At 54.1% G+C, this 10,248-nt stretch overlaps 1 protein-coding gene and 1 long non-coding RNA gene across 2 annotated transcripts in view; both read left to right on the top strand.

Moving 5' to 3' along the window:
• Positions 1 to 9,800, top strand: part of TMEM120B (transmembrane protein 120B) — a 45,065-nt gene extending 35,265 nt beyond the window's left edge. The window contains exons 7-11 of the mRNA XM_006768898.1: positions 5,734 to 5,799; positions 6,480 to 6,541; positions 7,499 to 7,591; positions 8,767 to 8,831; positions 9,448 to 9,800. Coding sequence (XP_006768961.1) covers positions 5,734 to 5,799; positions 6,480 to 6,541; positions 7,499 to 7,591; positions 8,767 to 8,831; positions 9,448 to 9,624 — 463 coding nt within the window. The 3' untranslated portion in view covers positions 9,625 to 9,800. The remainder of the gene's footprint in view (positions 1 to 5,733; positions 5,800 to 6,479; positions 6,542 to 7,498; positions 7,592 to 8,766; positions 8,832 to 9,447) is intronic.
• On the top strand, positions 266 to 4,891 carry LOC107183956. The gene is made up of 2 exons (XR_001514775.1): positions 266 to 3,526; positions 3,764 to 4,891. It is a non-coding gene; the product is annotated as an uncharacterized LOC107183956 (long non-coding RNA).
• Positions 9,801 to 10,248: the final 448 nt, after the last annotated feature.

The raw sequence follows: 10,248 nt of genomic DNA, 5'->3' as shown, positions 1-10,248 counted from the left end.
TAAAAGATCAGTGTTTCTCAAACTGCATTCATTCCTGTCCCATCCACGCCATTTTTGCCATGTCCTTGTATCACCTAGATGGTCATTTTCACACATTATATTTTTTATTACATTTTTAAATTTTAAAAAATTGCTTTTTAGAGAGAGAGGAAGGGAGAGGGAGAGAGAGAAGCAACAATTTGAGAGTGAAACATCCATCAGCTGCCTCCTGCACACCCCCCACCAGGGATTGAGCGCAGATCCCAGCATGTGCCCTGACCAGGAATCGAACCTGCAACCTTTCATGCGCTAGACGACACCCAACCAACTGAACCACACCGGTCAGGGCATCATTTTTCCCACATTCTAAATCAGCCATCTCCTTTTTTTTTTTTTTTTCACTTAAATAAATATTTGTTTTAAAAGGAAGCTTTATTTCACCACTTTACATGGAAAACCAGCATCAATTACAGGAAAGAGGAAGTAGTATAAAAATATCTTTTTGTTTTCATTGTCTAATTTATTGAAGGCTCTGGGCTTGTGTTTTTCCTTATGTGTGTTTGTTCATGTGTAGAAAGGGAGACGAACGGATGTAGAGACGCATTCAAGATATACTAGCATCTAACCAAGACCATCTCCTCGACCTAATCAGGAGAACGGAAAGAGATATAATTCAGTATCATCTGGTGCAAGCATGCGTTTGACATGCTTGATCTAGTGTTACACTCAAATGTCATCTAAAACTCAGTGATACACACCCCATGCTTTGGGAAACACCGAAGTAGAAAATCTTACCCAATAAATAACATTCATTGTTTGCCTGAATTTTAGTGAATAGCGGCTTTCTGCTTTTAGGGCTGGTTGGAGGGGAGCCAGGGTAGCATTTAGTGGGGAAACGGACCAGGGCATTTGGCAGGGCTTCCTGGTCACTAATGCTCTTCCTGTGCCTTCAGTCTTGGAGTCTCACCCGCCTGATGCTCTCACAGTAAGAGTGTTCGGGGCATGCTGCGTCTCTGATGTCACTAACACTTTAGTAAGTTACTCTGGTCAGCTCTTTTTCTAGTGTGGTAAGCCATGGGTGGGAGCAGGACTGAGCGGAGGTCCCTGCACGTGTGGGGCACACCAGGAAAATCGGAGGGGACAAAAGGAGGAAGTGGGGTTCCAAAGCCAAGCCTAAATATTTGCCTAACGCTTTTAGCTGGGGCTTTTCCAGGGCTTCTCTGGAATGCGTGCTCTGATGGGACAGCAGGAAGTGTTGTCTCTGAGCTTGTGATGCAAAGCTTTGCATGTGGAACCACTCTGCCCCCTCACACTTGGCCCTTACGAGGGAATAGCTAAGAAACCAGTAGCTAAGAGAGCACAGTGAGGAGGAGGGAGGGGTGAGCTCTACCTTTCTCACCTCTGAAGCATCCCAGGGTCAGCTCAGGCGCTCAGCGTTGCTGCCCCATAAATGCCCTGTTTTGGTGTGAAATGAATTCAACCCCAGCTCTGTGATGAGGCAGGGCCCGTGGGGCCTTACCGTGTTCTGAGGACAGATGGAGCTGAGCCATACGGCTTCCTGGAGACTTGGGGCCCAGTTTTGGTGTGACAGCCTCTGTCATCCTGTTCCCTGTTGCACTTGGGACCTGAATTGGAGGTGCGGTCAGGGAAGCAGGCCTGGAGAGGTGGGGGACTCCCCCTCGTGGGACGGAGCCACCCTTGCTTTGTGTCTGATGCCTCCCAGGTGAGAAGTAGCTCATTAGCTTAGTTAGTGCGATAAGCAAGTCAGCCTCCCTTGCAGATTTGCAAATGATTGAAAACCACCTGATAGGAGTAACATGAAGGGGATTTATGGGAGCATATAAATAGTTCAAGGAGGTAAAAAGGGTTCAGTGTTAACAGTCCCTCCTCCTTCTCCTTATTCTGTTGTCCCCTGCTCTGGCTCCCAGCAGCCGGGGTCAGCATCCTACTGGATCAGCAACCCCAGAGTCCTTTTCCTTCGTAGATTTAGCTGTAATCTTGAGACAGACTCCTGATTGGCTAGACACAGGTCACATGCTCATCCCTGAGCCAATCGCTGTGGCTGGCTCTGGGTCATGTGCCCAGTTATATTATTCAGCAGCACCCAAGCATCCTGACTGGGAGTGGCCGTGAATAGGTTCCCTGAAAGAAAGCTGAAGCCTGGACCGGAATGGGGGTGATTGACAGACAGGCAAAACAGCAGATGTCTCCTCAGTTAGTTCTGGGCCAGAACAAATAATGAGTCGGGGATCATATTCATTTTTCTGGCTAGCCAGCCTTGGGCACCTGGCTCTAACAAGCTTTTAAGGCATAGTGGTAGCTGGCAACGGAGGGAGCCTCAGTGTAGAAGCCATTCCACCAACTGCCCAGATTACAGGAATGGCCTTCAGATGAATAGTGGCTGGTGCGGTATCCTCCACACACATCCAGATGTGGCCAAGGTGTCCTGTAGGGGGCTGTGGTCATCCTGGGCACAGGCCGCAGACACCAGGACTTGATGTCCCTACATTCCGGCAGGAGTGCTCCATGCTTCCCGGGGCACCTACTGTCTGCTCATGAAAAAGCCCGCCCGCCCTGCAAGCATCCTTTCTGTCCAAATCAGGCTCGGAGAGAGACTGCTACTGGGTGCAGGTTTCTTCCTGGGGTGACAAGCATGTCCTAAAACTGATTGTGGTGCCGTAGCACAACTCTGAATCTATATTTTAAATGGGTGAATTGTATGGGTCTGAACTGTATCACAATAAAAATGTTATATAAACATACACACGTGCACAAAACCTGCCCAGAGGCCTGGGCTGTGTAGATGGACGATGGGGCCGGGGACGAAGCGACGTGTAGCCTCTCCCAGTGCCATTGAGTGGCAGCTGTCATCGCTGGGCTCCGGGCACAGCAAGCTGTGAAATGAAAAGCTGCTGCTCAACCAAGCTCGTTGCCCAGAGCCTGTGTCTGGCTCAGGCCTTTCCCAGGGGGAGAGAGGACGTTTGTCCGGAGAGTTTGGAGACTAGGACAGAGGAGCACGGGACTCGCCAGGACCCGAGGACGTGTGTGTGGCTTCGCAGAGAGCTGGGGAGGTTCCAGAGAGGTTTCCTGGGTGCTCTTCAAGCTAAAAGTCTGAGGTGGCCAACTGCCTTTTCTATCAGAAAACCAGTGCCAGGGGCCTCCTAGACTCCGACAGGCAAGACAGGGACACGAAGAGGGAGAGGCGGAACTGGGAAGTGAGTGGACGTCTTATCTTGTCCCATGAACTCCCGTGGCACCTGCAGCTGTCTCCTGTCCCCTCTGTGCTGGTGGCATCCAGACCAGCTGTGGCTTTCCCCAGATGCACCTCCTGGGCATTTCAACATTAATTTACTTCCTTCTGTTTACCTAGTGCTGGTCATGCTAGGAATAAAGAAAAAAGCTTTGTCCTTCACCATAACCTTTGAGGGACCCACAGGCCATTGACTGAACCTGGTTTGCACCCAGAACTGTAATGGGGCTGCAAAGAGAAGAAGGGATGAGGACGAGCCAGTCCCTGCTCTTATGATGTCTATATTCTGGTCGGAAGGTTTTTTTTTTTTTTTTAAATATATATTTTATTGATTTTAGAGAGGAAAGGAGCGGGGAAGAGAGAAACATCAATGATGAGAGAGAATCATTGATGGCCTGCCTCCTTCATGCCCCCCACTGGGGATCAAGCCTGCAACTCAGGCATGTGCCCTTGGCCGGAATCGAACCCAGGACCCCTCAATCTGCAGGCCGAGGCTCTGTCCATTGAGCCAAACCAGCTAGGGCTGGTCGGAAGGTTTTGAGGCCACTTAAACCCCCGTTAGGACAATGCAAATGGAAATCTCAATGACACACCCATTTTTACCTAATAAGTTGGGCAGAAATTTTAAAATTTGGTTTCAGTCGTTGGTGAGGGTTTGGGGAATCAAATTGTCTTCCCTGCTGCCGATGGGAGTATAAATTGGGGTTGAGATTTTGGGGGGCAACTTCTGAGCCAGTCATCCCACTTCTTGGAGAAACAGTGTCATCACACCAGGGGCTTCCATGGGGGTGTCTTGGCAGCACCGAGAATGGTAGTGACCGTTGAGGCGCAACCACGTGGACTGTGGCAGAGCCACATCCTGAAATGCCATGTGACAGGTCCATGGGTACCAGCCTGGGAATCCAGATGAGAAAACCAGTTGCAGGATGATTTAGTTAAAAAGGAAGTCTAATCCAGCAGCTCACCCCCCAAGCCAGCAGGTCCTCCGGCTCCTCCTCCTTGTGAGCAGTGGTGCCCCCGACCCCATCTCCTCGCTTGGCCCCCACCCCAGTGAGAGAGAGAGAGAGAGAGAGAGAGAGAGAGAGAGAGAGAAATGGTGTGATACCTCCTATAGATGCCTCTGGTGTCCCAATCACTACAGCCCCATCCTTGGGAGGAGGGAGCCCTCCTGCTCCCAGGCTGTGTTTGGCAAAGCATATCTCTGCCGCCCTGTGTTCCGTTATCTGAGCTCCCAGAGAGGGACCAGGAAGGGCCAGCAAAGATCCAAGACAATCTCAGGGACTTTAAAGGGCGAAGGTGTTGGGTCCAGCATCCCTCCCCGGCTGTGGAGTGAGAACCCTGAGCTGGGGGGGGGGAGGCACTGGGCTCTGACAACAGGGTCCCCACAGCTTCTGGACTGGGTGGGGTGAAGTCCAGGGCTGGATGTGGGCTTGCAGTGGACGGAGGAGCAGACTCGCCCAGGGTGTGGGCTCCCGGGAGCAGCTGCGGCTGGGGTGGTGTGAGGTGCTGCAGCTCTCTGTCAAAGTGTGTGTGTTCTGTGTTGATTCAGCAAATTTACTGAGCACCTGCTCTGAGCAGGTGCATCAACGAACCAGAAAGACAGGAATCTTGCGCTTCTGGAGTTGACATCTGAGTGGGGAAGGGGGTTCAGGAAACAAAGGAGAACGCAGTAAGGATTCCAGACAGCGGTGAGCACCTCGAGGAAGAGGCAGCAGGACCGTGTGATCCAGGGCGGGGCTGTCTGGCTGACTTGGATAAGCAGGTCGGGGAAGGTCTTGGAGGAGGTGACAGACAGAACTTGAACTTGGACCAGGAGGCCTGTAGGCCAAGGCCCGGGAGCAGAGAGAAAGTACAAAAGGCCCTCCCCGTTGGTCAGCGCGGCTTCCTTGACAAAGTACACAGACCGGCAGCTCCAAGAGCAGAAATCCATTTTCTCTCAGTCCTGGAAGCTCCGCAACCGAGACCAGGGGGCCAGCCGGGCTGGTGTCTCCCAAGGCCTGTCCTTGGCTGGCGGACGGTCCCTGTGCCCTCCCGTGGCCTTCGCTCTGTGAGCACGCACACTCCTCGTGCGTCTCCTCTTCTTCTGAGGACACCAGTGCCATTGGATGGGGGCCCATCCTTATGACCTCAGTCAGCCTCAGTGACCTCTTAAAAGACTCCCTCTGCTAATGTGGTCACACTGGGGGCTAGCGAGGGCTTCAATCTGTGAGTTCTGGGGACACACAATTGAGTCCATAACAGGTCCTGAGGTATCAGCGGTTTGAGGAGGAAGGGACAGGGAGGTGGTTATAGCCGCGCTGAGGTTAGGGCTGCGTTCTCAGGGTACCTGGAAGCCTCTGTGGGTCTCCTGGCTCATCGATGGGTGGCCTAGTGTGGTTGTGCGTCTTCGTAGGACAGGGAGGAGGACAAAGTCCCCGCCCACCACACACACAGAGGCTGGGAAGCTGGGCGATGCCTGCCTTCCTCTCCCTGCCTGAGCTTTCCCTTCTCTTGTTCTCTCCGAGAATTAAAGGCTGGTGGGTGTCGCACCACTACGTGTCCACCTTCCTGTCTGGAGTGATGCTGACCTGGTGAGTGTCTCCTGCCCCGCCCCCCACGCCTCCCCTTGCCCTCCCCAGGGGGCTGTGAACAGGGACTAGTTGCGTGGGTGAGGGGCCCAGATGGCTTTCCAAGGCCCTGGCCCGGGCGGGGCTGACTTTGGGGCCAAGGAGAGTGTGAGATTACAGCAGAGCCCCAGGGAGTTTTCCTGGAAATGTACCCTCTTCCTGCTGGCTGGGGCAGTGGGGACAGGGAGCAAGGCTGGGGCAGAGGGGACAGGGAGCAAGGCTGTGGCACAGGGGACAGGGAGCAAGGCTTGGGCACAGGGGACAGGGAGCAATGCTGGGGCACGGGACAGGGAGCAAGGCTGGGGCACAGGGGACAGGGAGCAAGGCTGGGGCCCAGGGGACAGGGAGCAAGGCTGGGGCACAGGGGACAGGGAGCAAGGCTGGGGCACAGGGGACAGGGAGCAAGGCTGGACAGCAGCACAAGGACAGGCTGTGGCACCGAGGCGTCAGGCCCAGAGGGAGGGGGGACCTGTGGGAACTTAGACTTCAAAACTGCATGCGCCCCCAGGGACACGGGTGGTAGAGAAGGTAGACACTGGGATTTGGGTTTAAATGTAAAACCCTTTCCTCTCTCCCAGTGGGAACAGGATGGGCGGGATGGATGTCTGATTCCCCAGGACCCCTCACCTTTTCCCTCTCTGCAGGCCCAACGGACTAATCTATCAGAAGTTTCGCAGTCAGTTTTTAGCGTTTTCCATATTTCAGAGTGAGTCTCTTGCCTACATTCAGGGGAGGGGGCACGGGGTTCCCTGTGGAGGCCCTGTCCCTCGGAGGGGTATGTCTTTCCTGGAGGGGAGAGGGCACTGGCGGAGGTCCCTGGAAATCCAAAGAGCTACCTGCCCCCCAGGTCAACTCCATCCTACTCCTCCACCCCCAGCCTCTAGCGATGGCCTGCCCCATTGCCCCCCTGGAGCCCCAGTCACCGCCTCTTTCTTCTCCCAACCAATCGCCACCTCTGAGAACCCACTGGTGTTGGGGCACTAACTTTGTTTTCCTGAAAATGGAAATATATGTTCTTTTTTTCTCATTTAGGAACAGCCCTGGATTTATATACAATGCACTGCCCCAGGGGTCGGGGAGCTTGAATGGTTGGCGACAGGGAGAGCGAGTTTTACTTTTCACCATAGACCTGTTTCTTCCCTTTGAATTTTATACCGTGTGCATATTGCCCACTCAAAAAAAATACAACTTAATTTTTAAATAAAACCCTGCTTACGAACAAGTCCAAATATATAAAGCTGAGGATGAAAATTATGTACAGTCTCGCCCTTGGGGTGACCACTGGTAATAGGTGTATGTCCTTCCTAACATTTTACTCCCAAATACGTATATGCATATATACTGCATTACGTATAGTCCCCAAACACGGGATCCCTCTGTACATACAGCTTTGCATGTAACCCGGGAAACAATTACCATGGGCTTTTTTCACCCTCAGTACAAGTATCCCATTGTACGGAACTATCCCATTGCACACAGCTCCTAGCCCGGTGCAAGCCTCTTTTGCGTGCCTACTGCATGCCTAGGGAAGCTCTAGAAGTTTCTATTTGAGAGAGAGGGAGGGGTGTGGGTGGGAGAGGGCTGTACCCTCTGGGCTGTGAAGACCCACCCCTTTGCGGTGGAAGTGTCACTCAGTCCTCCGCGTGCTGCGCGCCCCCTGCAGGCTGTGTCCAGTTCCTGCAATATTATTACCAGCGGGGCTGCCTCTACCGGCTGCGGGCTCTGGGGGAAAGGAATCATCTGGACCTCACTGTGGGTGAGTAGCCGACCTGGGGGGGTGGGGGCGGGCACTAGTACTGGCCCCTGCCTGCTCCCCCAGATCTGACTCCTAACTCCCCACAGCGGGAGCATGTGCCGGTGAGGACATAACAGAACCTCCCACACGTGAAGGCAGGGCTGCTGGCCTCCACCCAAGTTGCTTTTCATAATTCATTGTGGATTCTGTTTTAGTGACGTGTGAGACCAGCTGTGCACCCTCCGTGCTGGCTTCTCTCTTATCCTTTCAAAATGTCTATTTTTTGTCTGTGATTTATAATAAAAATATACTATATATATATATATGTGTGTGTGTGTGTGTGTGTGTGTATGTGTGTGTTAGCCCACTGCTGTTGTACATATATAACCGATGTGTAGTATGTCTACATATAAATATATATCAACATTTACATATATACACATTGGGAATGTGTGTGAACTTTTAAAAATATATTTTTTTATTTATTAAATTTTTTTAAAAATTTATTTCAGAGAGGAAGGGAAAGGGAGAGAATAGAAACATCAATGATGAGAATCATTGATTGGCTGCCTCCTGCACGCCCCCTACTGGGGATCGAGCCCTCAGGATGTGCCCTGGCCAAGAATTGAACCGTGACCACCTGGTTCATAGGTCAGCACTCAGTCACCGAGCCATCCCGGCCGGCGGTGTGTGTGTAACTTTTTATCTCATAGGGTTGGGTGCCCAATCAGAAAAGCTTGGAGACCTTTCATCTAAGCTCTCAGGGGAAACTATTTTTAATAAAACTCTGCTATCTCTTAGGATGGTCATTTCTATTGCTCCACAAAGTAGGCCTTGCTTTGACAAGACTCGGTTGAAATGATGTATTTGAAAGTTCACTATAAAGTGCAAACTAAAGAAAATTTTAAACAGTCCCTGGCACATCAGCATTCCATAAGTGTTGTCCAGCCTACTTGTCCTTGGTGACTTCAGGCTGAGCTGTCAGGCCTGGTGACGGGCGTTCTGCATGCTCTCTGGGTGGTTCTCAAGGTGAGTTCTCCCGCACCTGTAAGAGCTGAGGGCTGTCCCCCCGCGCTGTGTCTGTCTGTGCCTAGCTAATCTAGGGGTGACTGGCACGGCCAAGCAGTGGGCGCTTGGTGGGGCCGTGGGGCAGCCGGGTCCCTCACACAGGCCTTCGCCCTCTCCCTCCTCCACAGAGGGATTCCAGTCCTGGATGTGGCGGGGCCTCACCTTCCTCCTGCCTTTCCTGTTCTTTGGCCACGTGAGTACCCTGGAGTCTGTGGGTGTCCCCTACTCTGGGGTAACCTCCAGGAACACAGTGTCTGTAGCCTCTCCCTCATTTCCCCATTCACCAGCCATCCCCGGGCTGGGCCTCATGGGTTCCCAGGCGATGGCAGGCCCTGGGTCCACGGAGCCCAAAGGCAGGGCCCAGAACTGGCCCTCAGGCTACTCTGGCCTAGGGTGCCCCAGTTTCATTTGGGGGGTTTCGGTGTCTCAGGGCAGTGGCTACCAGAAGCTGGGGTCCTGGTGCCTCACCCGGGGGTTTCCCATATGGTGTGAGAGAGGGTGGTCCTGGGGAACAGTGTGTATGTGGAGGGGCAGGGGAGGTCCTGGGGAAGGCTGGGCCGACTTGGGGGAAATTACTTCCGTAGCCGCCTGCCCCCTTTGCTCTCCTCCATGGGGCCCAGACTCTGCTGCTGGGCCTGGGAGCCCCTCAGGGGTGGCCCCCGTTGAACACTCCCCAGGGCCCGGCCTGACCCCAGGACTCAGTCCTTCACCCAGCTGGCCCGGATGTCTGCCTTCCGCCTGCGAAACCTTGCAGTTGGTGGGTGGCCTGTGCGAAGGGTTCTGAGGTCTGGGGTGGGGTGGCACCCCAGCAGGAGGAGCTGGTCGGAGCTGGCACGGCCTGTTCCTCCTTCCCCGCTGCCCTGTCCCGCCAGGTGTTCGTGTTGGCCATCACCTTCCTGGTCCTCTTCCTGGGCAACTTCCTGACCACCCTCAAAGTGGTGCACACCAAACTCCAGAAGAACAGGAACAAGGCGAAGATGCCGTGAGCCACGGGGCGGCGCCCCCGAGCCCGGGACTTTGAGACTGCGGGGGGTCTCAGTCGGCACCCTCGCTGCCGATTCCTCCTCAGCAGCGCCAGTGGCCACTGGCGCAGTGACCTCAGGGGCCAGTGGCCTCCCCGGGAGCAGGGCCAAGGCCCGAGCCCCCGACTGGACAAGAGAAATGTGACCCCGCCTGTCCGAGCAGTATTAGCCACCCTTCCTATTTATGACGTATTTAATGCCGCACCCTCCCCACCTCCCTAGAATCGTAGCCCCCGCTGCTCTTGGCCGGACTGTCTCCCTGGGGGAGGCACCGCCTCAGGGAGCCCCTCTGTCCCCCGTCCTGGCACTTGAAGCCCTCAGGGCAGGGTGTGGGCATGCCTTCTGAGGTTGGATGTGTGACCTGTTACTTACAGAGTCCCCGGCGGAGGCGGGAGGGGGGCCCTGGGAGTCCTGTGGGGACTCCCTCCCCAGGCCACGCTTCTGCTGTCAGCTCCCTCCTCCTCCCGCCTCCGTCTCTCTGTGGGCGGGCACCTACCTTCTCAGAGAACCGCTGTTGTGCCTTGTGCTCTTTGTGCTTCCTGAGTCCCCTGACCGCCGATCACCTGGGGTCCCCTGACCGCCGATCAC

This window comes from Myotis davidii, unplaced genomic scaffold, assembly GCF_000327345.1.
Source record: "Myotis davidii unplaced genomic scaffold, ASM32734v1 scaffold223, whole genome shotgun sequence".
Classification (NCBI taxonomy): domain Eukaryota; kingdom Metazoa; phylum Chordata; class Mammalia; order Chiroptera; family Vespertilionidae; genus Myotis; species Myotis davidii.
Note: the sequence above shows the minus strand (reverse complement) of the source record. Positions and strands in the feature narration are given on the sequence as shown.